We start from the raw sequence: 27,436 nt of genomic DNA, 5'->3' as shown, positions 1-27,436 counted from the left end.
AAAACATTATAAGGCAACCAAAATGTTTCAATTACAGTTCATGAATTTATAAACAAAATGGGACACAACGAAACGCCAAAGTACGGCAAAGTACTTCTACCACCACTGTATGGTGCAAATGCAAACGGCAGCCGCTCAGCCAATCACAACCATGAACAGCCGCTGTTTTGTTCTCCCATCTGGATTATAATCTGCTCGAGATGTCACAGCATTTTATGAAGCTTGAATCCCCACAAAGGCCTCTTGCAGGAGCAATGACGTAAGTGGCATAACGTTCTCAGAAACAGTGGTGGCAGTTTGTAGTTCCGGCTCGGCTTTCGGTGGGTGGGAACCGAGCCCCCCGTTGACAGAAGCCCTCGGGGCAGCCATTGTTGGAGCGGACTTCAACCTGGTGTTGGTCTGCCCGTCCCGAAGGGAAATACCGATGTGGCATTTTGAAAGCGATCGTTGGTGATGACATTGATACAAGCAGGACGAGTATCATAGCACGAATATAACAAAGAGATCATAACGGCCCGTGAGTAAAACAAATTATGCGGTAAACTGATCTGCTTCGGCAGAGAACCATTTGGATCAGAGGTCGTTGGTTAAAGCCCAGCGGTCCTCTCTGAAGAGCCGATGGTTTGCAACACTATTGACCTTTAGCCGGGCAGTTAAGTTAACGCAAGGCCTCGACCCCCTCAGACCGCACTGTCACTATTAGCTACTGTCCCCCGAGAGACAAGGGAGATTTATGGTTCTGCTGGAGGAGGGTGGAACGAGAATAGGAGGACAACAAGTCTTTAACAGTCACGTGCCAATGAAGAGCGAGAATGAGGGAAGCAGGTTTGTCTTTCTTTGAGTTGGTATCAATGTGCAGTTGCAGTGAGGCTCAGATTCTGAGATCACGGCAAAACAACTCCACACATTTCATCTTTTAAGCAGCAGATACATTTGTTTGTACATATGTTAATGAGGAAGTGTCCTTCGGGTCAAAAGGTCAGGTACCAAACCTTCACTACCCAACTGTCAGGAGTCAGAAAGAGTGCTGTGCTCCTCGGGGGGGTGGGGGGGGGGGGGGGGGCGGTCAGGAGGGTGGTGGGGATGGCCTCGTGTCTAGAGGGGTTTACCGATGCTCGTCCTCATCAACCTTCTACAACAGCTACACTTTTATGAGCTGTTGTCTCACCCCACTTTCACAACACTTTGGCGGTCATTGACCTCCGGCAGGTTGCTCAATGTCAAGTAACCGTGGCTGGCTGCATGAGGTCTCTTTGAATAGGGGGGAGTTTTACTTCTGCTGGCAAAGTGCCAAAGGATCATGTTGCTACTAACAAAAATGTGCTCTTCTGTTTTTATTAACCTATTCTCGCACACTGCCCGAGCCATTGGCCTGATATCTCCTGCGATCATTTAGGACTGAACGCTCAAAGAACTTTTTTAAATACTTTTTTTATTGGCAGTGGTCCAAAGTTATTGTCTGCTGACCCCTCACCAGAAAAGGAATTTCGGGCGGTGGGCTAAGCTGAAAACAAGCCTGAGCAGGTCTGCAGGCCACGTTTAGATCTCAGTAATTCATCTGGAATCTAAGGGAGCACGTTGGGACAATTGAGTGAGATTCTACTCTTCTCTTAGTTATTTTAGGGGTGAAGGAGACACAGCTAGTTGAGTTCTGCACTACACTTTTCTTGTTTGCGACGTGTGCGCTAACTATGGAGCTCGAGACGATTAGCTTATCATAAAGATTACTGAGGCATACGTAAAATCCGACAGTTATACAAACTTCAAAGATGAGATCATTTAGAATATCAATCAGCTGCCGGACAGAGACGTGACCCAGCTATATTAAGGATAACTGGATACCGGCGCCCCAGTCCTTCCTATGAAAGTTGCCCACTAGGTGCATTTGATTTAAGTTAATGCCAAAGCGTGTGCTTATCATTCTCAATAGGACTCTGTTTACATCGGGCTCATTGATCCCTTTTGGTCTTTTGATGTCTGCGTAATAGTTTTTTGGACATGTCACTGTGCAATGGTGGCACTACAACAACTCCAGCCTCCAGGGAAGACAGAGAACATATGTGCATACCTCAAAACACACGTGCCCTCAGGCTTTCCTCAGGCGACGTTCACTGCTGTCGGTGTGTCGCTGCAGTTATGTCTACAACTTACTGTGACTGTTGAGTTTTGTCATTTCTCCCGACTCATGTTTTCAACTATACATATTACCATCTGTCCAGCTCTTCTTGCTCTTGTCGAGTCACTGTAAAGGTTTTGGGTTTGTTTCACTTTTGGCCATTGTCTTGTTTGTCCCTTTCACCCACATGCCACGTGTGTGCGTGCAGTTGCCTCGTCGTACAGACCCCGAAGCTGAAAACACCCAAAGGGTAAAACAATATGTGACCTCCTCTCGGGGCTGTGCTCCTCACGAGGTGAGGTGACAGCCCGGTTGTCCCACTTTGCTAATTATGCTTGAATATCAATCAACCAACAGAAAATGCATGAACAAAACCAATGACCCGCCCACTTGCAAGATTCTCCAAATCCGTCCAGCATGTATTGCTTTGTGCCATCTGGTACAGAGGTGTCTACCATGGGAGCATTCTCTCCGTCTGCTCATCATACGGAATCAGAGACACATGTTTACTTGAACTGGTTGGTCAGAAGTGTGGTGTACCTGCACTTTCCTCTGGATGAGATGAGAGTGGGTTCAGATTTACAAAACAAGATCAGGTAAAAAGAAAGAAATGTCCATAAGTAGCCTTAGAAAAGTAATGTATTACGTAATGTAATGCAGTAAAAACTCATACATTACTAGGCCTTCACCATCCCTTGTTTAAAACGTACACATAACAAATAGAAAAGGAGGTCTTGAACAGTCATATGCATCCAGACATCCTGGCAAGGATTCCTCTGTGGCCTTTGGGCAATTCGTGGATTGGATCGGAGTTGTTTTCACCCGTGGACACACCGCCACCTGGTGGCCAAAACACGGTCAGCAGCACATCGCGGGACAACCCGTGTAAGAGTGCGATTATCAAAATGAAAAATGAATGCAAACCATTGATACAAACCTAAAAATAGGCTCGCATAATCTTGAGCAAATTTTAATCAGGAAGTTATGCCTTTTATTTCATTACAAAGAAGTTGGCGCGTCACCTCGGGTCCGCAGGCGGATAGGAACCATCGTCCTTCGCTTGTTTCCTTTCTGGAGGCGGACGAGTCGCTCGAGGAGCAAATCAAAATGGCGAGCCAAGAGGAGTCCGTGAGGGAGTTTGTCGCCGTTACCGACGTGGACGAGGAGAGGGCCCGGTTTTTCCTGGAGTCCGCCGGCTGGAATTTGCAGGTTGGTCTTTTCTGCGTTTCGGCGTCGCGTTGCGGCGGACTGCGCAGCGAGGAGTCAGAAGGGAGCGGCGGGGATACGGCGTGTGTCACACGGGTAGCTCGTCCGGCTAACATTAGCCCGTGTTGCCGGTGATTTGTGCAAGTCACCCTTTGACAATGGCCCGAGCGCTTTGTCACCGAGCAGCACGAGCATTGTACAGTCGGGTGGCGGCGCGGCCGCGCGCACCGTGCGCTCCTTTGGGCGATTCTCTTTATTAAGCAGGTTGCCACAAAGCTCAGCGGGCTCGCGCACGAATGCCGCGAGTCCACTGAGCTGCGCTAGCTAGCGTTAGCGCGTAACGTACATGACCCAGTATCGTGTCCGTGTAAAGATCATTGGTTACCGTCTGAAGCTGAATCACTCGCTGTTCTGCTCAGGCATGTTATTGTGATTAGGAAAGTGAAACTGACAGTGAAACTCCTTTTTGTTTTTCTTCACGCGAGTAGCGTCATCATGTTACAGCAGTGAAAGAGGTCACACATGTCAGCTGGGATACTTTGTTGCTTGTATACTGAAAAACTAATTCACCACAGAAGGAGTTGAGTAATCCTTCTCTCAACTGAGATGTCATTTAAAAGGTCACCAGTAACACGTGACACGTGTTAGGCTGGGTAAACTCCTGTCAGGACTTTTTGTTGACATTGATTGTTTATTTGTTTTCGGCTCCCTCCCTCCCAGCTTGCACTTGCTAGTTTCTTCGAGGATGGAGCTGATGACGACATAGTGACTCTGCCTCAACCTGAGATCGGTTCCTCGGTGTCCCGGTCTGCTGGGCCAAGGTAACGGTTACGGCCTCCCACCGGCTTGTTATCACCTCCACGCATTGGCACACATTGGAATGCGATGTCCAGTCTGGCTCCTCGAAACCTCTTGGGTGAAAAGAGATTTCATCAATTGATTTTGGTCACCCACGAATTCAGTGCAACAAACCTCCTTTTTATTTTGATACCATTAGCGCTCAGCCCAGAGTGACGTCCTTCAGAGATCTGATGCACGAGGCAGAGGACGAGAGTGACGAGGAGGAAGGCCAAAGGTGAGTTGAAATCCACGTGTTGCCAGTGTATCTATCTTAAGCGAATGCGCCACTCGCTTTTACAGGATGAAGGAATACGGCGTGCTCATGTGTCTGCTTTTCCCTCTGGCCAGCGCGGTTTGACGGTTGTTAAGGACAATGTGTTGGGTTGCTGTGTTTTTAGTATTGTGTGTGTGATCCAGAGCTTCGGTACCAACCTTTTTTGCACAGAGTACAGTATTTTTTTCTTCCAAGAAAATAACGTCAAGGTGTGGGGGATTCACATGATAAAATGATGTGATCGGCATGAAATCAAATATAAAATGGATATAATATCACTTTATTTTGTTTGCGGTCACTGCAGTAACTCTGCTTCACAAAGAAGGAAGCAGAGTTTTCAGTACGTTTGTGGTGATCTCTGTTGTCTCTCTTGTTGTTAATGGAGAACCCTGGCAGAGTGTTTGTCTCATATTTTCCAGTCGTTTTCAATCTTCTAGCGGGGAGATGCTCGGTTCACCTTGTTTGTTCATCCGGTCTGTCAGTATGTGGGTCGGTTGTGGGAAGGAAGCAAACCTCAAAACCTCTTGAAAGCCAAGCTCCAGCTGGCAGAATGAAGGCCTCCTGTCAGGCTCTTTCAAGATCCTTGCTAATTGTCGACGGTGGCGCAGGAGTAGAGCAGTTGTGCCTGGAACCCCAAGGTTGGCGGTTCGAACCCCGGCTGCTCCATGTCCCATGTCGAAGTGTCCCTGAGCAAGACACCGAACCCCTAATTGCTCCCCGGGCAAAAATGTAAAAAGCCATGGGTTAAAAATGTAATGTAAGTCGCTTTGGTTAAAAAGCGTCTGCTAGATGACCTGTAATGTAATTGAAACATTTTTTTTTTTTTTTTTTACATTTGACGTTTTGATAAATCGTTTTGTCTTTTGTTGTGTTTATGCTGGTTTGTACCAAAGACTAAAACGTAAAAGTTTGACCACAGTGACAATGGTTTTTCTTTTCATTCGGTGAAGCTCCTGTGAGGGCGGTAGAACTTTTCCCTTCTCTGATGGGGGCCGGGGTCAGTTTGTAACAGAAAAAGTGTGACAATCGCAATGGTGCCTAAATGTAAACATTTATTGTTTTCCAGAAAGCCACACATAACCAAATATTAATAAGCCTTTCTGGGAAAACATTCAGTCGAAACATTGTCCACATTAGACATGGGGGGGGTGGGGGGACTGGTATTCGTGCTGTTTTGCTGCTGATTGGTGGGCTTCTCAAAGGGTTTGTTTGAGTCTTTCCTCCATCTAAATGTGTCTGAATACAAACACTTCTGCCAAGTTCACTCCAAACCGTTATAACGGTGCTGCCATTGAGCCAGAGGATTACTATAACTACAAATATCTTTGTATTGTCTTAATGGCAAACTTTGATTTTTAAAAGGCCGTTTTTTTTTCCTGAGAACTTTCTTCCGAGATGCTGATTGTATATTTATAGGTGCGTTTGCAATGTTTCTTGTTATGGCTTTATATTCAAACATTCCTAGTATAACACCTTTCCGTGAGATGACTCTTCATCTTTAGCGCTCAGGTACCCGGGACAGCCATCGAGCCATTACACCTTAAAATGAAAAGGCATCACACCCGAGACTTTGTTCCTCGATCTAGATGATGATGCTGTTTGGCTCGTGTGGTGTAAGAGTTCCTCACGCTCTCTATTCCCTCCCCGGCAGGTTTTTCGCGGGAGGGTCAGAGCGCAGTGGGCAGCAGATCGTCGGGCCTCCCAAGAAGAAGAGCTCCAATGAAGTGGTGGAGGATTTGTTCAAGGGAGCGAGGGAACACGGGGCTGTGCCGCTGGACCGGCCTGGACGAGGCCCAGGGGAGTCCAGCAAAGCCAGGGTGAGGGGGAACGGAGTTGGGATTGGTTGCTGCACCGGCGTCTTTCTGTGTTTGTAACTTTGAATGTCTCCTCTCCCCATGAAGGCCTTCATCGGAGGAGGCTACCGGCTCGGAGCAGCTCCGGAGGAGGAGTCGGCCTACGTGGCTGGAGAGAGGCACGGCTCCAAAGGCCAGCAGGACGTGAGTACAGATCCTGAGGGCTCCTCTGTTTTTCACTCGTTGCTTTGTTTCTTGCACCATACAAACCCGTCTTTGTTCAAATGTGTATTTCTGTACATACACACACATGGAATGTTATAAGATTTAGTTTATTACAGTACATTGAGATATTTGTCTAATGGATGACTACCTTTTGTAGATCGGATGTTGTTTTTCCTTGTTATATTGAGTCTGGACCTCTTTAGTCAAATAAGCCTTGTGTCCTCTTAGTCGGAAGAACAAAGTATCAAAACAAAGTACATTATAAAAAAATCTTTTTCAGTTTTTATCATCTTTAGTTGTAGGGATCTGACATCCATATGGAAGTATGACCTCTGTCACATGGTGTGTGTGTGTTTTAGGTGCACGTGGTGCTGAAGCTGTGGAAGACAGGTTTCAGTCTGGATAACGGTGAGCTCAGAAACTACAGCGATCCAGGAAACGCCAACTTCCTTGAGGCAATCCGAAGGGGGTGAGAATCTCATCTTAACTTATTCAAAGTACTAGATTATATCTGCATGAGGACACGCTGTCCTTAATGTTTCTGTATGCATGTGACAGCGTTACGTCATTGTGATACATGACATGTAATGTAATAAAGGGCGACCTGTACATCCGATAGTAAATAGGAGGACTATATTGTGAAAGTAACCCTGGTAAATACACGTACAGGCGCTGAGTGCGAAATCCTTTTTGTTCTCCTACAGCGAGATTCCCCTGGAGCTGAGGCAGAGGTCTCGAGGGGGCCAGGTCAACCTGGACATGGAGGACCACAGGGACGAGGACTTCTCCAAACCCAGGATGGCATTCAAGGCCTTCGGGGGCGAAGGACAGAAGTTGGGAAGGTGAGATCACTGAAGAGTGTTCGAGCTGCTGAAATGGACGCACGTTTTAAATTGAATAAACTGCCCATAATCCCTTCTGCTCGTACCTGTGATGAGGTATTATTCTATTTGTAGAAGCATTTAGTCAACATTATGTTTGCTTTATTGTCTCCATATTGCCCAACCTGAACCTCGGCTAACTGCCTCAGTGTACTACAACCGCAGTTTGACAAAGTGGAATGTATTCTAAACTTTTCCCTCCTCCCCCAGTGCCACCCCAGAGCTGGTTTCAGCCCAGGCAACGTCTCAGCAGGACCAGGCCGCCATCGAGGCCGAAGCGAGCTCCTCCGTGACCCTCGACTCGTCCCAGCCCGTCACCAACATCCAGATCAGACTGGCCGACGGCGGCAGGCTGGTCCAAAGGTTCAACTACACCCACAGGTGATCCGCGGGCTCTTTCCAACTGGGAGTAGCACACAAACCGGGTTTCTGCAGGCTGGGGAAATGTTTTCTGATTCCCCAGTTTTTGAACCACTAAATGTTTAGGCAAAAGTGTATTTTAATTGCAAATGCAAAGAAATTAAATGAAGAGGTGATCTGGTGAGGACAAAAACCCGCACGCACATGCTGCTATGGGTTACTGTAGTGAAGGTACTTAGAGAGAAAAAAATGAGTTCCCAATTTTGCAGTTTGTGTCAAACCTCAAGCTCCTTCTGAGTCCTATCTCAATCAAATATGAGGCGGTGTTTCCCCTTACATGCCGCTATAATATAATATCTATTTATTAACCAATGTCAATAGCCTCGTGTTACTTATCTTATTCACACGTCATGTCACTTTTTGTCTCTACATCGTTGCACATTTACAATAATAGTTTAACCTCCATTCTCCTGTTTTCAATTCGTTTATTTGTTTATTTTATATGTTATTCAGTGCATGACTCAAATTCCGTCTACATTTCCTGTTTTGTCCCACAGGGTGTCCGACGTGCGTCAGTTTCTGGTGGGGGCGCGGCCCGCCATGGCTGCCAGAGAGTTTGTTCTCATGACCACCTTCCCCAACAAGGAGCTGTCGGACGAGGGCCTGACCCTGCAGCAGGCCAACCTCCTCAACGCAGTCATCGTCCAGCGGCTAAACTGAGGCTTAGTGGGGAGGAAGCCCCTCTCCTCCTCCGCCTGGTGGTGTGGCTGAGTAACTGCAGCCCTGTGAAACCTGCTGCCCCTTCTGAGGGAGGAGAAAACACAGACTTATGTTTCAACTTCTGATTCCTTTTGTTTCTTTTTTTTTTTTTCTAAAATGAAAAACAACATTCTGCTCCCCACGTTTAACCTCCAGCTCTTCTTGGTCTGTGAACGGCTGTTTCGGGGGGAACCTAAAAGTCTCCTATCCCTTAAGGCCTGTTGGAAAGCTAACGGATGCTGTTGATTTGTGGTTGTGATGTGGGGGGGGGGTACTTGACAGCAGTATATGGTTGAACCCAAAGAGCAGTTTGGCTGCAGAAATGCTCTTTTATTTCCCTTTATCACGCTCCCCACCCTTCTTCTTCTATTCACCTTAAGTTGGCCGTCAGCTTTGTTTACTATCAGTTGCTGGGGCCTCACCAGATCCACGCAGCGGCACATCACCCGCGCGCCCCCCCCGCGCCCCGCCTGTCTGTCTCAATGGCACAAGCCAGAAACACACAGGGAATACTAGTCTTAATAAGGTACAAGTACACGTTGATAATGTGCTTTATTGCGAGTTTCCATCTCTCGCTCCACATGTTCTATATGGGGGGGTGGTGAGGGGAGGGGGGGGGGGTCTCCACAACCGATACCAGTAGCCTTACGCTCTTTCAATTAGCTCCATCACCAAACCTGTCCCTTTTTTGCAAATGAAGATGGAATTATTTTTTTAAACCGCCTTTATCTCCCTCTTTTCCTTTACTGCACCCCCCCCCCTCCCTTCCCTTTTACAGACTGTAGGAAGGTCCCAGTTAGACGGTGGCATTTTGATATTGTGTGACGTGACAGTTACACGTAGCTTTATTGTCCAACCAATGGCTGAGCTAAAGAACAATTAGATTGTAGACATTGGTTTGTAGAAGTGGAAGTTGAATTCTATCGAGGACGCTGACACCTTCTATGCATCCTGGGGGGGCGACACAGAAATAAGTTTGGACCTCTGGTGAAATAAATCCATTTTATGGTTTGATGTATAAAGAACTGATTGTGTTGTGTTTTTATTGCATTATGTCAGCTTCCTGTCTGTTGTCGTTCTGTCTGATTATCGCGCAGTTTAAAGTTTCTTTAACGTGTGATTTTGCACACAACTCACAAAATATATTTACCTTTTGTAGAGTTCACGAAGGTTAAAAACATTGTCATTCACATGGGACCTATTTGGCTCTCCTGTGGATTTTTTTTAAAGGGCATGGCATTTATCCTTGTGTCTTTTAGTGACATGTTTCATTTTGTTAATAGCATGTATGCCAACTGCAACCCTGCTGCTTTAGCACAGGGCTTTTGTGGCTGCACAAAGCTCAGACCACAGTGATTGGGAGGTGACATGGCATCATTTTATAAATTCAATTAAAAAGATCCCCCTCATGTTTACCTCTACATGTAAAAGCTGTTTGTTGCTACAAGTGGATCTTTGAATATTACTTATTGGAATATTGGGGGCATCTTTGGCTTTCCCGTGAAGCTCATCCTGACATTTGTGCTCCGCATTGTAAACTACTCCGGCCCACGTGGACGCTGCATGGTGTGCACTCAGCCCATTATCTGTTCTTAGGACAAAACACCTGCAAAAAACATTGCACTGCAATTTAATGAGTCATGCGCAATGTTAGAACATCATAATGATGCTACATTAAAGTGGTTCCAGTGGATTTTGGAGGCACTTGCTTTAGTTGGTTTCTACAGGGAGGAGGAGGAGGAGGCGAGCGGAGCAGAGAGCACCTGAGTGTGTGCACGAGGACGCTCCGACGCTTTTTTTCCATTAGTTGTACTGTGATCTGTAAAAGGTCATTTATTTTGAAATGTTGAAACACTTAATTTGATAAAAGGCTCCAAAAGCACTTAAAATCCCCAAAAGGTGCACCGAAGCAAACATCTCTTTAGCCTCTGCATTGTTGATAGTTTTAGTAACAGTTTAACTTTAACTGGTGAACACTTTGAGCTGCTCTACTACTTCTGCTGAAAGTCTAAAAGGCTTCTTATTGGGACGATTGGTGTTGTTGTTGGTCTCTACTACGGCCGCCAGGGGGCCCGCTTAATGTGCACGCCTCACCCAGGACTAGGTTTTATTTTGGAGGGTTTGGCCGGAAGTGGCGTTGTGCGACACGATAAAGAGACGGCGAGACAGACAGACAGACAGACTGGAGGAGCCGACGGGCCGAGGGACAGACCGAGTGACTGCAGGAGGAGCGCAGCCGGCGCAGGGACTTCTCTCCACAACACGCCGCTGAAATGGGAGTCGAAATCGAAACCATCACCCCGGGAGACGGTGAGAAACGCGTCCGCGTGCGTTACTATTTCCCCAGCTGCACTTTATTCACACCGCCACGGCTGTTCTGAGCCTTTTTCTTCTGACTTCTTCCACAGGAAGGACTTTCCCCAAAAAAGGACAGACGTGCGTGGTGCATTACGTCGGTGAGTTTTAAATAAGAAACGTATTACTCCGCGCGCACGGACACAAGCTACAACCGGTCCGGTTATTAATACTCCGATGGGCCGAACAAGTGGAGTGACGGCTGTGGGCAACTGTCTCCCTACACCCGCGTGAAAAATAGAGAAGCGTGCTAATCCTGCAGTATCACGGTAAACATAAAATCTCCATAATAACCGTGTTATTGCGATGCCGGTGCACTTTTGTTCAATGCTGCAGCGCGCCAGACACCCCGAAACCTTCCAGCCAGTGATTTATCAGTAGGGCAAAGAGGCACTGCAAGGAAATGTAACCCCTTCCCCACATGTTTCACTCCCTGGACGCGCATCCAGGATTCCTCCGTTGTGATCGCGCCCACAGCTGCGGGATCGGTGTCGCGCCGTGTCCGTCCCCGGGGACAGCGCACCGGATTCTTCCCTGCGTAAAAATATAAATGTGCGCTCTCGTTTGTGGTGGTGCGGCGGTGTCAAGATCAACGGATACTAGTGTGTGTCTGAAGAATAATCGACAACAAATACATTATAGAGGGACAGACAGACACCAGACAGACAGCAGGGTTTTAAATCCCGTCTGATTTCCAGCCCTTTTCTGTCTTTGTTGGGAGTTTATGGGGGTTTATTGGCGTTCAGTTGAGCGGATTAAAAACCGTCTGGCCAACTCACTGTCATTCCTGTAATTCTTTTCTCTCCAGACGCGTAATGTTTTAACGACACTGATTATTGGAGGAATTCCCCATCATGTAAGACTACACGCGCTGCAGATTTATTTTCTGTTCATTAACATTTCTAATCAATGAATCTCACATCATTTCCCAACAGTGCACAGCGCTATTATGTAAATGTTAAATGTAAATGTTAGATTTAACATTTAACATTAAGATTTAACATTTAGATTTACTTTTAACATTTATATTATGTAACAACTTTGTGTTACTGCCAAACATTATCTTTGGAATCAGGAAACATTTATTTCCAAAATATGTCAAACATACAAGGAATTTGTCTTGGCGGTTGGTGCGTGACAGTCTTTTGTTTTTTGTTCATATTATAATGCTAAATGTCGCAAAACTGCGTAGGATTTTAGATTGTGCGGCATTTTACAAACGGCGCCCCATGCAGCGCCGCTTTGAGCAAAATGCTAACATGCAGTTTCGAGTGTTGGAGCAGTAAAATTGCTAATAAGCACGAAACACAAAGTAGACCTGAGGACGGCTCGCAGGTTATAAAGTATCAGACAAATAAGCATACTGGAATGACGGGGTTCAGAGCATCCTCAAAGTTATCCTCGGGCGAGTATGGAAACCAATTTTGAGTCCATTGGGATATTTCAGTCCCGTAGTACCATTCGCAGTGTATCACGGTGATAGCTGTTAAAAGAGAAACGAATGAAACACGTACAGCATCTGCAACCAAATGGGATTCCAGATGGACTTCCCCTCCCACCTGCTGGCCAGACACCACTCTCCCTGTAACACAAGCCTCTTTGCTTCCAAGAATATGTAACAAGAGCTGATCTGGGCCTTTCACAGTGAAGTATGTGTTATGAAATGTCTTTTTAGCATTAGTCGGCATCATTTTGGTTTTTAGCTCACACAAAAACAGCAGGATATCCTTAGGGCGGCCTCCCTTCCTGTCACCCAATTCAGCCTTGAAACGCAAACTGAAACCGGATATTCCATTACAGACGAGCCTTTTTTTAAATGCAGTCAACCTGAAGATAAAAACTTTGATTTGTTGGGCAGCGGGGGGGTATTTTTAAAGGCTGACGTAGTCGTCCGTCCAGCTTGTGCAGATCATTCAATTTGCAGACGCGCTCCATGTGCAAGAAGACGAGAGGTTGCCCACTCCCACCCGCCCGAATTACAGGTTGGATCCTGCCAGCCGCCCCCTGATGTGCTTAACAACACAAGCGATGTCGCACCTCCACCCACACTACACTACACACACACACTCTCCTCACGCAGCACCGTCACACACACACACACACACACACACACGCACACACACTGCCAAACCGTGCTAATAACAGTGCTGGTGTAAAAAGTCTTCGGGGGTGCTATACTGTGGTTTGATGCTTGCGTTTTCGCCGACTGTCACACTTTAAAACCGGATTTCGGAAATCCTTGCGTGCCTTTGTTTGCGTTCTCAATACAAACACATCGGGGGAAGATGATTTTCTCTTTAATAAATTGTTCTAAGTACAGTTTCTAGAGCCAGCCATTTTTCTCATTATCTGGTCTGCTCGTGTTGAGCCTTCTGAGATAGTGGCTCGATGTTTCCCCTCACAGGTTGTGCATCGGCCAGACTCTCTCTCTCTCTCTCTCTCTCTCTCTGACTTTGTGCCCCTTTCTGCCTCCCATTTATCCCACAGGCTCCCTGACGGACGGACGTAAGTTTGACTCATCCCGCGACAGGGACAAGCCTTTCCGGTTCAAGATCGGCAAGCAGGAGGTGATCCGAGGCTGGGAAGAGGGTGTAGTGCAGGTAGGCTGGAAAAATTGGTAATGTTTACATTGTGTTGCATAAGTGCCATTGGAACAGACAGCTTCCATGTAGGAAATACTCATTAGCTTCAACAATCACGATTCAAAGACAAAAAAAACACAGAGAGAAGACACATTTAGCTGTTTATTCAACTGCTGATATACATTAGTTCCATTATTGATTTTTGCCCCCACGTATTTTTCCATGAACACAGCAAACGGTGGGTCAATACAGCACGGCATCAGTGCTTTATCTCACACACTCAAGCATGCAGGGATTGGCCCTTCAGCTTCATGGAAGTGTGGCTTCATCTTCTCTGTGTACTGTGTACATGGGTTAGAATACCTTTCATATCTTAGTAAGACATCTGCTTAAAATTGAATGTCGCAACATCAAATGTTTTGTAAGAAAGAACCAAGGAGAAGATCAAAAAATAAGTAAGCAAGCGAGATGTTTCCCCCTCCGTCCCTTTCACTGCGCCCCGAGCTTTATTATCCACCTTGGAGCTCCAGACTGACTTTTGATTGGATTGACTGTATTGTATGTTGCAGACTGGCCATAGATCATGACCCTTGTTGTCTCTTTCTCTCTCCACTGATCATGTTGTCCGTCCCCTCGAACCTCCAGATGAGCGTTGGTCAAAGGGCCCAGCTGACCTGCACACCCGACTTTGCCTACGGAAACAAAGGCCACCCGGGTATCATTCCTCCCAACGCAACGCTCATCTTTGACGTTGAACTGCTGGGTTTGGAATGAAACAAATCAAGTCCTGTTTTCTTTCTTTTTTGCCTGTGAGTATTTTGCGACGACCTACTTGTTCCTCGTTAGTGACAGATCACATTCAACGGCTAACGTCAGCTAACATGCTAGTGCTAATTGCTATAGCTTAGGATTTTGTTTTTTCTCTATTTAAATAAGTCACCATGCTATCATGTCCATGCAGAGGACATGGTCAGATGAATCAGCTAACGTTACTTTTGTGTAGATATCTAACGTTAAGTTCTAGGAATCCCAAAAATATGCAGATATGTTAAAGGAGGAAAAAGCTGAGAGCTACCTAGCATACCAACTGTCACTATGGCTAGCTGTTAGCTCATTTGCTGGAGTGGACAAGAAGTTTACACATTTTGTTAAAGTGACCTATTACTTTTGACTCACAACCCACATCTGTATGGAAACCGCTGTCTTTTTCTGGTTGACTGCTTGTTTGGTAGATTTATACTCTGGCCAGTTGTCGAGAAATGTAGGATCCACCTCTAACTGATCTAGGGTTATACTGAAGAATTTATTATTATTTTCTTTAATTTAGAATCCCAATAATTAGAAGCTATTGTTAAAATAAAGTCACAACTGACATATACAGTGATCCCTCGCCACTTCGCGGTTCACTTATCGCGGATTCGCTATTTCGCGGATTTTCATAATGCATTTTTTTTTTTTTTGGTGCATTGTGCTCTGCATTCTGATTCGCTAAAAACTCACTCCCGAGCCGTTCATTACAGTTCTCCAACGTAATCGATGGTGGCATGTCGGTGTACAAGGATCTTTTTGCAAAGAAGAAAAAAGCGCGACAACAGCTGCCTATCACTATGTTCTTCTCCCGAACAAACACACCTGCACCGCGGGCTTCAGAAGAAGAGAACACTGCAGAGCGCAGTCAGGATGCAGCGGCCCAGTCTGAAGAGCAGTGAAACGGCCTACACGCGAGTCACTGTATTTGTATACATGTAATAGTTGCTAATTGTAAAAAAAAAAAAAAAATTCTATTTCGCGGATTTCACTTATCGCGGGTCATTTTCGGAACGTAACCCCCGCGATAAACGAGGGATTACTGTATAATAAAGAAAAAACACAGTTTTAAAAATATTTAAAAATCTGCTTAAAGTATTTTCTGCACTTTTCAAGAATTGTATTTCTTCTTGCTTTACAAAACAGTTCTTAGTTCTGCCTCATGTCGGCTACACGTCCTCCATCTAGATGCATGCCGAATGCATCAGATTCTGTAATATCAGTTCATCTTTTTGTAATTCAAAAAGTCTTGAGAGATGAAAAAAAACATTGTGCTTCACAGTACACGTTAATCATTTCAACGAACAGTTACAGGTGGACATTTCGTGGCTCGGTAGCAGAGGATCACCTGAGGCCCGCTGTGATCCTAAATGTTCCCTCTTGGTGTCTTCACAGGTGACTTCCTACCTGGGCGATCCGGAGAGAAACTATGAAAGTCTGCAATTGATTTATACGAGTCTCCAGTTTATTGTTCCACTACTTATTTCATCAAACTAAGGACAGCCTGTGTTATTTTGTCTCTGTGACTGAGTGAAATCTCTTTTCCACCATATCCTTCCTCCCTGGGAAACATGGGCCACAACCTTACAAACATCCACGTCTTGAATACTTTCACATTTTGTGCTTTAATTTTCGTAACTTTTTCCCCCAAATATTGGTTGCGCATGGTTACGCCGACAAGTACAAAACACTAATGAACCTCTAGCGAGGACATTCATCTGCCACGACTCCATGCGTACTATTATACTGTTGGAGAGCTTTGTCGTATTACAGGAATGGGGAAAAAAGTACAGTTACCAAACAATGATTTCTATCCTATCCAGCAGAAAACCAGAACAAGTGGAACACGTTTCCGTTAGGGAGGGACGAGGCGTAGTGTTGAGTTGAGTGGCTTGTCATGGGAGGTGGTGAAAAGGAGGTACTACCTTTCCCTGTCTTCATGTTCAAGGCTCGATGGAAACCCTAGCAGCATGTACACGTAGAAAGCTTTGCATTCAACCTGTGTTGTTATTGCCTTCTTATCTCGTCGTGTCTTTAAACCCGCCGTTAACGGTCAAACTGTGCAAGGACAGGATTTGTGTTAATGCACATTAATTGGATTTTTTTTTCTTAATAAAAAGAGTAAATAAATAGGAAATACTTGCAATTTGACAACAGGGGTTGAGGAAGCAATCAAATGGTGACCTCCCCTCGAAATATTGTGTCACGACTTCAATCCTTTTCAGATACGTGTTTTCTATCTCTGAGAATCAACAAAGTTCATGTATAATGTATGATGATAGACATTGTGCCCAGTGTCAGTGATGAACCATACTGCCTCACTGAACCCAAATATTCTGACACATTCTGACCATCCTAGTGGTTTTGTATCAATAAAGGAAAAAGCTGGCCTGGCTGTCGGTTGTTTACTGCCAACGTTACATATTGGCCAAGCTGCAGGTGGTGGGCAGCTCTCCGCCTCCGTACTGTGTAGTTATTTGCTGTATGCGGTTAAAACCAATGATTGCTTGTTTAAAATAAAACAAGTGCTCTCAACTTGCATTTTCCTTTTTTAATTATTTTTAATTATTTTCTTTTCCCACAGCTACAAAGCCTGACAGCGCAGATATTGCAAAATTGCAAAACAATAAAGTAATTATTTAACATACAATGGTGCATTAACATGATATGATTACATTACACGCATTGTTGTAGACGACTCACCAATAAAAATATGTATATATATATATATATATATATATATACATATATATACTGTATATAAGGTTGTCATTACCCTTTAATCTAGCACTGAGGTGTTCTAAGGAAAAGACCATTAGCTATTTCTTCTTACCAACCCAGTCTGCAAATTCAACTTAAAAAAAAAAAGAAAAACAAAGAGTTAAGCTCCACGTGGACATTTTTCCACTACAATGAAATCATGTGACATCATAATGATATTGAGCTCCTACATATTTCTAACCAGTTCCAGAAGTTTGCAGAGATATGGAGATTAATATGGTTTAAGAAGTGAGGAGGGAGCCGCAGCCGTGTGTAATAGTCTGCATTTGCTCACTTGAGTCTTTAATGTTGTAAATATATTTTATTAGCAGATTTAAAGGCATCAGACCACAGCTTGGTATCATGTTAAACAGCAAATATTTTTCTCATTACTTCCCAAGTCTGTGAACAATATTATTTAATTCCATTTGACTATGTATTGCTTTTGCCTTGTATAAGAATATGAGGTTATTATTTCTGTTATTTTTATTATATGTCTACATAATTTTAATGCATAAATGCGTGTGATATTAATTAAGCATTCTTTTTTTCTTTTAGTGCAAAGCTTTTTCTACCACCTTGGTAAAGAATCCAAGTTCCTGTTCCTTCACTGCTAATTGAAAGACATAGATCTGCTGCTGCGCCTCAAAGTGCCTCCAGGAGCCCAGCCATCCTCCTTGTGTTTGCACTGCATGACTCAGCATGTCCTTGGCAACAACTATTTTCAAATTTAAATAGGCCTACCCATTTTTTGTGATTTACAAAAAAAAGTCAACAATCACTGCTGTTTTTTCTTTTAACAAAATGGAAGCCTCCAATTTCACAAATAAAGGTCAGTTTACTATAATGGGGATTGACTAACACGGTTGGGAAACGGCTAAGTTATGTCTTCTGACTCTGAAGGAGCTTTTCCAAGACTCAGAAAATAACACACATAAATAAAAATATGTGCTGAGTTTCCAGTCAAAAGTTTTGACACTCCTTTTCATGAGTAGAATGAGAAAATGTGTGCCACCAATTTTGACTATTTTTTTTATTTCGTTCGTTTCTATTTCGTTTAACTTAATTGAAGTTCAATAGTGAGTCACTGGAGTAAACCTTTCAAATCATAACCAACTAATTGTTTTTTTAATAAACAATAAATCGCGTGGGAAACATTTGGTTTGGGCTAAACAGTCGTCACATCTTAATGTGTACGTAGAATAACAAGAGGAGTAATAATCTCCCGGTATGTTTCCGATCAATGCGACTCAAAGTGCGTGCGACCGATGGGGGGCGTGGCTTACGACGTCAACATTGATTGACGGGGTTTGGACCAGGAAGCCAGCAGTGACATCACTTTCCAGAATTCCCCTCCGGCACGACGAAGGAGCTCAAGAGCGAGATTAAAAAAAAAAAAACAAAGGAGTTTGCTGCTGTTCGAGATTCCGAAGTTGTTGTTTCTGCTAATTTTACAAGCAAGAAATCCAAGGTGAGACTGTTTCTTCCGACCGGCTTGTGCCGAACCTCCCTCGCGGTAACGGTTTCGTTTACCTAACAAGCTAACGATGCAGCTAACGCTAGCATGTCGCTTCCTTGCTGCCTATGTCGAAACAAAGACGATATGCGTGGCGACTTCGCTAAAGGTAGCTAGTTATGTCTTCTGTATCATGTATGAAGTCAACCTAGCGGGACCAGCCTCTCGAAACGTCCGGCGGTTTGATTCCGGGTGGCCGTGAGGCTTCTCGGCGTTCGCGTCGATTTGCAACCTTCGTTTTTGTCCCATCGACACCTGATTGAGACGCAGCCCGGCCCCCACCTGAAAGCCCTCACGAGACCTTTCGCCTCGATACCACAGTATTGAGCAAACACGTATTTTAAGTTGCGCTAAAGTCGGTGAAACTCTGCGTCATATCCTTGCCCCTGTGCTATTTTAGCGTTAATATAGTAACTTAACGTTAGCTGAAGAATGGGGCCCTTTGGAGGAGGAGGAGGGGGTGTAGAAAGGGCGTGGGTCAGTTCAGAGCAGTGCGGCCATCTGTGCCGTTATTACCGCTGTCCGTCCTCCATCCCCCCATGTCTCCACCCCCGCCATGTCAACAGACCGGGTTTCGCTGCCCAGAAGCCCACATTCTTGTATCTAACTAATTCGTTCGGGCTCACTGAAGTTCTCTGTCTCTCCGTTGCAGTTTGCCCCCTGAAGCTTTTCCTTTTGGGACTCACGAGCAACGAGCTCAGCGTTGATGGGGACACACTCGTGACACAGTCCCCGAGGTTTTAAACGTAGGGAAATGTCCTTTTTTTTAATATGTCCCAGAGAGTCACGTGTCCATTTGAACCGCTGCAGAAGCGACTTAAGGATTAGTGTCGAGCTGCCCGAGCTTATTCACACACGGTACCAGTCAAAGGTTTGGACACACGTTCCCAATGGATTGAATAAGAAAAAGTCTCCAAACTGGTGCTGTAATCCTCCAGCTAGTCCAAATAAAGGAGGGATGCAACGTCAACAAGCTACAATCAGCTCTAAAGTAAACACTAGAAGGTATTAAATGATCCTGTGTGTCCGCTGCACAATGGGGCTCTTGTCTGTGAGGAGGAGTAGCTGGTGATGTGATTGTGGTCGGAATGGTTTTCTTATTTTAGGGACTCAAGTCTCTTTTTTTCCCCCGCTGTCTGGTTATTTTTGAATGGTGCGGTCGGTGTATGCGGTCGGTGTATGCGCTCTTTGTGTAACTCCTGCGTGACGAATGGCAATCAATACAAAGACCAGTGAGTCAGGTCTTTCTACCCGACACGATCTTTCTAATTGCTGACTTTTGCGTCCATCATTAGATATTTGGCGTTTTGTATTCTGACAGGAGGCTCTACGTGAATCGCTTTAGTTCCCTTCTCTTGTGTAAGAGTTCTCATGTCTTGTGAGTGTGAGTCAGCAACAAACTGTCCCACGATTCCGTGACCTAAAGTACAATCATTCTGCTTCTTAAAATCATGTTGCCTCTATTTTAGGGAATCAAATAAGTTGGATTGGCATCATAAGCTAATAATGGCTTTATGTGTCGGGCATTACATAACCCACTGTTTGTGCCATTATCTGTTTATTTATTTAGTCACATGACCATGTTCTCGTGTGTTAAAATACGTTCCATGCACTCCGGTACACTGGTCTTAATTTCAAGTTCAAATAACTTGATTTGTACATTTGTACAGAGTACAATCAGGTTGGAATGAATCCCTGACTCATTTAAATTAGATCTACAAAGATCAGGGGGCAGTAATACCGGTTATAAAAATAAAACATGTCACATATTACGTAAAAGGGGAAAAGATGACACTGGGTGGGGATCTCTGCTCAGTGTTATAATAAACCTCCGATTTAAGATATTGGAATCTGAAATAAGTCATTTTTTCAGGCTAAAATGTTCTGGCTTGAGTCAAACAGGATGCTGATATTTCAATGTGTCCAACTTGGAGGACCAGTGTCTTTTGCATTAAGAACAAATGTAATCTGTTGCTTTAGAAGCTGCAACTACCTTCTTTTTCCCCCCCAGCTGTAGATACTGGGGCACGGCCACAAGTGCATGTTCTGCATTCCCGTGTGTGGTTTGTGCCACCACATCCTGAGCAGAACTTCCGTCTCTCCTTGATCTGGCTAAATTTTACCTCTTGTTTTTCATTCCCCAGTCACAAGGTATCATTTAATGTTTAGGGCTGAATGGTGCACAAGGCTGCATAGCAACGTTTTCACATTAACGTGAGACGTTTCAGTCAATGTTGACCTATAATCTATCTTATGAAGATCACATTGAGGTGAGGTTATTATGTGCCTGTGTGGTGAGGCTGGATTGCTACTTTGGGACACCTTTGCCCTTCTCACGGTCCCCTACTCACAGCCACTTGTGTTTTCCCCCCGTAGGATGTCCCTGTATCCATCCCTCGAGGACCTCAAGGTCGACAAGGTCATGAGGGTAAGTGCAAGGACGACTCAGTGTCGGCGAGACAGCCACCGGGAAATAACCACCTCGGTAGCGTGTTGTGGTCTAACCACATTTCTTTGGCATGACGGAGGAATGCGTCCATAAATTACTGTTCTCATGTTCAGTAAGGAAATGTGATTCCAGTCTGAAGCAATGTAGCACTGTACAAAACATTGATGAGGGGTTGAAAATATACACAGATTACTCTAAACTCAAACATTTGAGAGGATGACTACAATTAGTGTAATGACTATTTAGTTTGAGTATCACATATTCTCTGAAAACAGTTGCATAATGTCTCCTGTGACTCAACCAGAAAGCCTGCTGGTGACGTGGGGTTTAAAAGAGTTGAACATTTAGGACGCGGTTGTGGGGGTCTAATAAAATATTTCACAAATGTTAGATCCAGAGTTTTTTTATGCTTGATCCGTGTTAGAGACCAAAGGTCAGCGTGTCTCCAGACAAAAGGCCTCTGCTGCTTGGCCTTGTCCAACCCTCGTGAGTCCCTCAACTTAGTCAATAGAAGGCCGGATCAACATGAATCACACATCAAATATCGCCTAGATTAATATTTAACATTGAAGAATTATTTTATTGCTTTCAATTCCTGGTAAATTATAAATACCAATATTTGTATTGTTTCGGCCAACAGTAAAGTGTACGTGCTTTAAAGCGCTCTTCAGGGTTTAAGACGGGATGTTTTAAAGGACTTGCATTTCTAATGAGCGTTAATGTTTCCGTAACAACCCTTCATCAATACTTTTTGTGTTTCACTGGCATTGATCCGGCGCTGATCTTTCCATGTCCGAGTGCACTTGCAGTTGACTGGTGTGTCTGATTACGTTCTAGGCCCAGGCGCAGTATGCCCAGACTGCCGCCTCCATGCCGGCCATCGCCGAGGGAACCTACCAGCCTCAGCTCGCCACCGCTGGCATGCCGGGATCAAGTGAGTCTCACATATGAACAATTGACTTTATCCCTCCGCCGCGTCACCAAACCCAAGAACATCTCCCATCTACTCGCCTGTTAGCAACAACAACCCCTTTCTCTTACCAATGTGTCTCTCGCTTCTGTTGCTGGACATTTGTGGATGTCTGTGGTTCTGAGCCTGTGCTATTTGTTGGAGAGGAACAGCTCTGTAGTATTAGCGACGGGTGGAGATGAGTGGAGTGAGAGGACGGGAATGGGAGGAGTTGATGGTCTGTGGACAATTACAGGAGTGAATGGATCTCCCACAGCGGCTCTGATTTCCCTCTTTCCCCTCTGTGTTTGTGACCTCCTTGCTTTCTCTCTCCTTGTAGTCTGCTCCGGGACCTCAAGAATCTTCTTTTCTGAGCTTATATGAAAGTAGTCATGAGTTTTGAGATGGAAGAAAAGATTACTGAACCAACTCGTGTACTCGTTTAGACTCACTTCTCCCCTTTTTCCATTGTTCCCCTCATCTGGTTCCTCTTTTCATTTGGATGCAAAGTCCCGTGGGCTTTTGGTCTTTTGTTTCTACCTCAGCAGAGCAAGCTATGAGTCACCATGGAGACTGGCTCTGGCAGTTGTGCTGGGACAGGGGCATGATGGGAGAGGAGGGGGAGGAGTTGGCGTGAAAAGAAAAGAACAGGAGGGAGGAAGAGCTGCAGGGCAGTGAGCTAGAGGAGCAATGGGAGGAGAGATGGAGGAAGGGAGAGAGAAGGAGGTTGACATCAAGACTGGACCACAGCCACAGCAGATATCGCTGTAGATCGCATCTTTAAATCACCTCGTCGTCACCCACAGGACCTCCCTGCAAAAGACTTGGAACTGAGCGCTGGGCCTCAATGGGCCACCAATACACTTTGCTGTGAGAGAACATTGTTGCCATTTTGGGGGGGGGGGGGGGGGGGGGGGTGAAATACTATATCCCATAGTTCTGATGTCGCATCCATAATAATGACACTGTATCTCATCATTATGAGAAACATTTCATAGGCGTGTGCGTCAAAGCACCAGAAGCTCAGCAGATCGAAGTGGACGCAATCACCGAAAACCACTTTCCACGCAAATTGAAAATTGTGACATTTTAGTCGTTTTGGAGTAATCCAAAATGAACGCACCGTTCAGTGTCTAGTAGAGGAATACAGGATGGATCAGGGTTGATCTCTTATGATTTGTGCTCTTTATGTTTCGCCAACAGCAATCTCGCTCTCCACCCCCTCTTGTCTAGAGCTGTGAGGGATTTCGGAGTGCTTGGGGAGAGTGTGAATGTGGTCGAAGGGACTGACTCAAACCAAATGTTGACTTTTGAGTCGACTCCACCTGGTTCATTGCTTATTCATTGTTGAAAGCAAAAATAAATACTTAATAGTGATACGAGTGTTGACTTAGCATGCCTGAGCTCCTTGCTGGTACTCCCATGTCGCAGCTCATTGCGCATTACGTAATTGCGCGTTCAGAATTCAGATTAGTCCTCTCACTTAAAGAATCTAAACTAGTTTCGTGTGTGTGTGTGTGTGAGTGAGACACAACTTGTACCTGTATCAGGTTCCAACCTCCACTGTGGTCAAAAGACCTGTCCAAGGATGTCCGGGAGCATCCCTCCTGTGACGTGTGCAAACCGGGTGACCAACTAGTTGTACAAGTGGTTCGCTGTCTCAGTTTGAATAAACATTCATACGTTAATTTCTTTGTCTGTGTGTTTGTATGCTCTACTGACACTCACCACAGTCAGACCCCTGTTACATATGTGCGCACACGCACACACACACACACACACACACGCACACTTAGCGAGCGCTGCGGCCTGAGCGGTAGCTGCCCTCCCCCACGCTGTGGGAGCAGATGGGGTGTCTGAGATGCACTGGGCTCTATGGCGTTATATTTGTGCCACAATCCTGAGCGCGTAATTTTAAGTTTTGAGCACAGAGAACTATATTTTAGCAAAGAAAAACATCCCGTGCGCGCAGTTTACTGAGGTGCCCTCGCCACAAACTGGTTTTCTGCGCGCAGGCAGCCGTTGCTGCGCTCTCTCTCTCCACCTCTTCACTCACGCGCTCGCTCGACGGTTCACTCACGCGCTCGCTCGACTTGAAGCAGCGTTACATTTGTGCCACAAAACCAACCAATCAAAGAATTAAAGAAGGTCAATTGTGATTGGCTGTTGGTCTCCAATCACAACGCTTCCTAAAGAAGACGAAAACGAGTGAGTCCGGCTAGCCACCATCAGACATGACCGAAGCAAATGATGAGAACACCAAGTGTTTTAATCCAGGCCATTAGCATTTAGCACAAATGCTGCAAACTTCAACAACTCGCTGAGCTTCCGCGATGCTGTAGGTAGTTCTACTAGCGTTGTGATTGGAGACCAACAGCCAATCACAATGGACCTTCTTTAATTCTCTGATTGGGTGGTTTTGTGGCACAAATGTAACGCTGCTTCAAGTCGAGCGAGCGCGTGAGTGAAACGTCGAGCGAGCGCAGCGTGAAGAGGTGGAGAGAGAGAGCGCAGCAACCGCTGCCTGCGCGCAGAAAACCAGTTTGTGGCGAGGGCACCTCAGTAAACTGCGCGCACGGAATGTTTTTCTTTGCTAAAATATAGTTCTCTGTGCTCAAAACTTAAAATTACGCGCTCAGGATTGTGGCACAAATATAACGCCATAGGGCTCCGTCATCACCAGAGGCCGACAGTGGAGCGCACTCAGCAGGCAGTATGTGATGTGATGCAAACAGCGACATGACGTGTTGCAGTGTGACTCTCCACGCTCAGCCAGACGTCTGGCACCAATGCGACACCTAACGCTGCTGCAATGACTGAAGAGCGCTCCTTCTCTCCTAAAGTTGAATCCTAATCCCGTCTACGTCTGCGACGCCGTGGTGGACTCTACAGGACCCACTTGCTTGATGTGGTGGCACTTAATAAATACTGACCCACCCTTTCTCCTGCACATCTCTCTCTTCTTCTCAAAGGCCTGTACCCGGACCTCGGGGAGCTTGGCGACTACATGGGCCTGGCCCTCAACAGCGAGGAGGTCCAGAGGAACCTGGCCTTGTTGCCGGTGGCTGACAATGTAAGTGGTTGTGTGCATCCAAACAGAAGATATTTTCCACCAGGTTCCCCTTTGGTCAAAGACCCTGATCCTCAACGCGATTACAACCTATGACCCTTATTGATTTACACTTTGAGTGTCCACAAACATGTAGTACGCCATGAATAGAAACGCTTTGCGGAATGACCTATTAAACAAATAAAGTTAATTTATTTGCAGTGACTCACTAACTCTTGTACAGCGGACTTCAAATACATACTACAAGAGTGACAGTTTAACTACACCAACAAGAGCGTTTAGTTAGCAGAAATATACAGCACAACGCACAGACTAAGCACACAACGCACGCCGCTCCCATCGGCAGCGTGTCAAACTGAGCCGCTGACTTCTAACAGCTTGTTGAATTGAAGAGATTTCCTACTTGAGTTGGGCGGAATAAAACATAGTTGAGTTTGTTTGAAATGTAAAGTTCATCTAACTTGTAGCAAGAGAGCAAAACGTGTTTTTTCCCAAAATATCCAACTGTTGAGAGAAGCCATATAGCATAGACGTTATGAAAGAAGTAGACGTACCTCCTGGTCTGAAAAGTTCATTACAGTTCTCCAACGTAATCGATGGTGGCATGTCGGTGTACAAGGATCTTTTTGCAAAGAAGAAAAAAGCGCGACAACAGCTGCCTATCACTATGTTCTTCTCCCGAACAAACACACCTGCACCGCGGGCTTCAGAAGAAGAGAACACTGCAGAGCGCAGTCAGGATGCAGCGGCCCAGTCTGAAGAGCAGTGAAACGGCCTACACGCGAGTCACTGTATTTGTATACATGTAATAGTTGCTAATTGTAAAAAAAAAAAAAAAATTCTATTTCGCGGATTTCACTTATCGCGGGTCATTTTCGGAACGTAACCCCCGCGATAAACGAGGGATTACTGTATAATAAAGAAAAAACACAGTTTTAAAAATATTTAAAAATCTGCTTAAAGTATTTTCTGCACTTTTCAAGAATTGTATTTCTTCTTGCTTTACAAAACAGTTCTTAGTTCTGCCTCATGTCGGCTACACGTCCTCCATCTAGATGCATGCCGAATGCATCAGATTCTGTAATATCAGTTCATCTTTTTGTAATTCAAAAAGTCTTGAGAGATGAAAAAAAACATTGTGCTTCACAGTACACGTTAATCATTTCAACGAACAGTTACAGGTGGACATTTCGTGGCTCGGTAGCAGAGGATCACCTGAGGCCCGCTGTGATCCTAAATGTTCCCTCTTGGTGTCTTCACAGGTGACTTCCTACCTGGGCGATCCGGAGAGAAACTATGAAAGTCTGCAATTGATTTATACGAGTCTCCAGTTTATTGTTCCACTACTTATTTCATCAAACTAAGGACAGCCTGTGTTATTTTGTCTCTGTGACTGAGTGAAATCTCTTTTCCACCATATCCTTCCTCCCTGGGAAACATGGGCCACAACCTTACAAACATCCACGTCTTGAATACTTTCACATTTTGTGCTTTAATTTTCGTAACTTTTTCCCCCAAATATTGGTTGCGCATGGTTACGCCGACAAGTACAAAACACTAATGAACCTCTAGCGAGGACATTCATCTGCCACGACTCCATGCGTACTATTATACTGTTGGAGAGCTTTGTCGTATTACAGGAATGGGGAAAAAAGTACAGTTACCAAACAATGATTTCTATCCTATCCAGCAGAAAACCAGAACAAGTGGAACACGTTTCCGTTAGGGAGGGACGAGGCGTAGTGTTGAGTTGAGTGGCTTGTCATGGGAGGTGGTGAAAAGGAGGTACTACCTTTCCCTGTCTTCATGTTCAAGGCTCGATGGAAACCCTAGCAGCATGTACACGTAGAAAGCTTTGCATTCAACCTGTGTTGTTATTGCCTTCTTATCTCGTCGTGTCTTTAAACCCGCCGTTAACGGTCAAACTGTGCAAGGACAGGATTTGTGTTAATGCACATTAATTGGATTTTTTTTTCTTAATAAAAAGAGTAAATAAATAGGAAATACTTGCAATTTGACAACAGGGGTTGAGGAAGCAATCAAATGGTGACCTCCCCTCGAAATATTGTGTCACGACTTCAATCCTTTTCAGATACGTGTTTTCTATCTCTGAGAATCAACAAAGTTCATGTATAATGTATGATGATAGACATTGTGCCCAGTGTCAGTGATGAACCATACTGCCTCACTGAACCCAAATATTCTGACACATTCTGACCATCCTAGTGGTTTTGTATCAATAAAGGAAAAAGCTGGCCTGGCTGTCGGTTGTTTACTGCCAACGTTACATATTGGCCAAGCTGCAGGTGGTGGGCAGCTCTCCGCCTCCGTACTGTGTAGTTATTTGCTGTATGCGGTTAAAACCAATGATTGCTTGTTTAAAATAAAACAAGTGCTCTCAACTTGCATTTTCCTTTTTTAATTATTTTTAATTATTTTCTTTTCCCACAGCTACAAAGCCTGACAGCGCAGATATTGCAAAATTGCAAAACAA

The 27,436-nt window shown here is 45.0% G+C and overlaps 3 protein-coding genes across 3 annotated transcripts; all 3 read left to right on the top strand.

Moving 5' to 3' along the window:
- Positions 1–3,193: 3,193 nt before the first annotated feature.
- On the top strand, positions 3,194–9,479 carry nsfl1c (NSFL1 (p97) cofactor (p47)). Its single transcript, XM_040193949.2, has 9 exons — positions 3,194–3,325; positions 4,043–4,143; positions 4,320–4,397; positions 6,088–6,253; positions 6,338–6,433; positions 6,814–6,923; positions 7,159–7,296; positions 7,546–7,716; positions 8,253–9,479. The coding sequence occupies exons 1-9, from the start codon at positions 3,224–3,226 to the stop codon at positions 8,413–8,415; spliced, it is 1,125 nt and encodes a 374-aa protein (XP_040049883.2). The 5' UTR covers positions 3,194–3,223; the 3' UTR covers positions 8,416–9,479.
- A 1,087-nt stretch (positions 9,480–10,566) lies between these two features.
- fkbp1ab (FKBP prolyl isomerase 1Ab) lies at positions 10,567–16,733 on the top strand. The gene is made up of 5 exons (XM_040194057.2): positions 10,567–10,764; positions 10,863–10,910; positions 13,297–13,409; positions 14,037–14,200; positions 15,594–16,733. The coding sequence occupies exons 1-4, from the start codon at positions 10,728–10,730 to the stop codon at positions 14,163–14,165; spliced, it is 327 nt and encodes a 108-aa protein (XP_040049991.1). The 5' UTR covers positions 10,567–10,727; the 3' UTR covers positions 14,166–14,200; positions 15,594–16,733.
- A 1,504-nt stretch (positions 16,734–18,237) lies between these two features.
- LOC144385521 (syntenin-2-like) lies at positions 18,238–25,765 on the top strand. The gene is made up of 4 exons (XM_078086127.1): positions 18,238–18,429; positions 20,851–20,902; positions 21,761–21,857; positions 24,845–25,765. Exons 2-4 carry the CDS (start codon positions 20,852–20,854, stop codon positions 25,036–25,038), a joined length of 342 nt encoding a protein of 113 aa, XP_077942253.1. The 5' UTR covers positions 18,238–18,429; position 20,851; the 3' UTR covers positions 25,039–25,765.
- The last annotated feature ends 1,671 nt before the right edge of the window (positions 25,766–27,436 follow it).

The sequence above is a fragment of the Gasterosteus aculeatus genome, chromosome 2, assembly GCF_964276395.1.
Source record: "Gasterosteus aculeatus chromosome 2, fGasAcu3.hap1.1, whole genome shotgun sequence".
NCBI lineage: Eukaryota > Metazoa > Chordata > Actinopteri > Perciformes > Gasterosteidae > Gasterosteus > Gasterosteus aculeatus.
This window is presented reverse-complemented; position numbering and strand designations above follow the sequence as displayed.

Bases quoted from the DNA above. Each gene is read 5' to 3' on its own strand.
- nsfl1c (XM_040193949.2), top strand. From the start codon at position 3,224: ATGGCGAGCCAAGAGGAGTCCGTGAGGGAGTTTGTCGCCGTTACCGAC. The intron at 6,434-6,813 runs GTGAGTACAGAT...TGTGTGTTTTAG, and splicing joins GCTCCAAAGGCCAGCAGGAC to GTGCACGTGGTGCTGAAGCT. The intron at 7,297-7,545 runs GTGAGATCACTG...CTCCTCCCCCAG, and splicing joins GAAGGACAGAAGTTGGGAAG to TGCCACCCCAGAGCTGGTTT.
- fkbp1ab (XM_040194057.2), top strand. From the start codon at position 10,728: ATGGGAGTCGAAATCGAAACCATCACCCCGGGAGACG. The intron at 10,911-13,296 runs GTGAGTTTTAAA...TTTATCCCACAG, and splicing joins GTGCGTGGTGCATTACGTCG to GCTCCCTGACGGACGGACGT. The intron at 13,410-14,036 runs GTAGGCTGGAAA...TCGAACCTCCAG, and splicing joins GGGAAGAGGGTGTAGTGCAG to ATGAGCGTTGGTCAAAGGGC.
- LOC144385521 (XM_078086127.1), top strand. From the start codon at position 20,852: ATGTCCCTGTATCCATCCCTCGAGGACCTCAAGGTCGACAAGGTCATG. The intron at 20,903-21,760 runs GTAAGTGCAAGG...ATTACGTTCTAG, and splicing joins AGGTCGACAAGGTCATGAGG to GCCCAGGCGCAGTATGCCCA. The intron at 21,858-24,844 runs GTGAGTCTCACA...TTCTTCTCAAAG, and splicing joins CGCTGGCATGCCGGGATCAA to GCCTGTACCCGGACCTCGGG.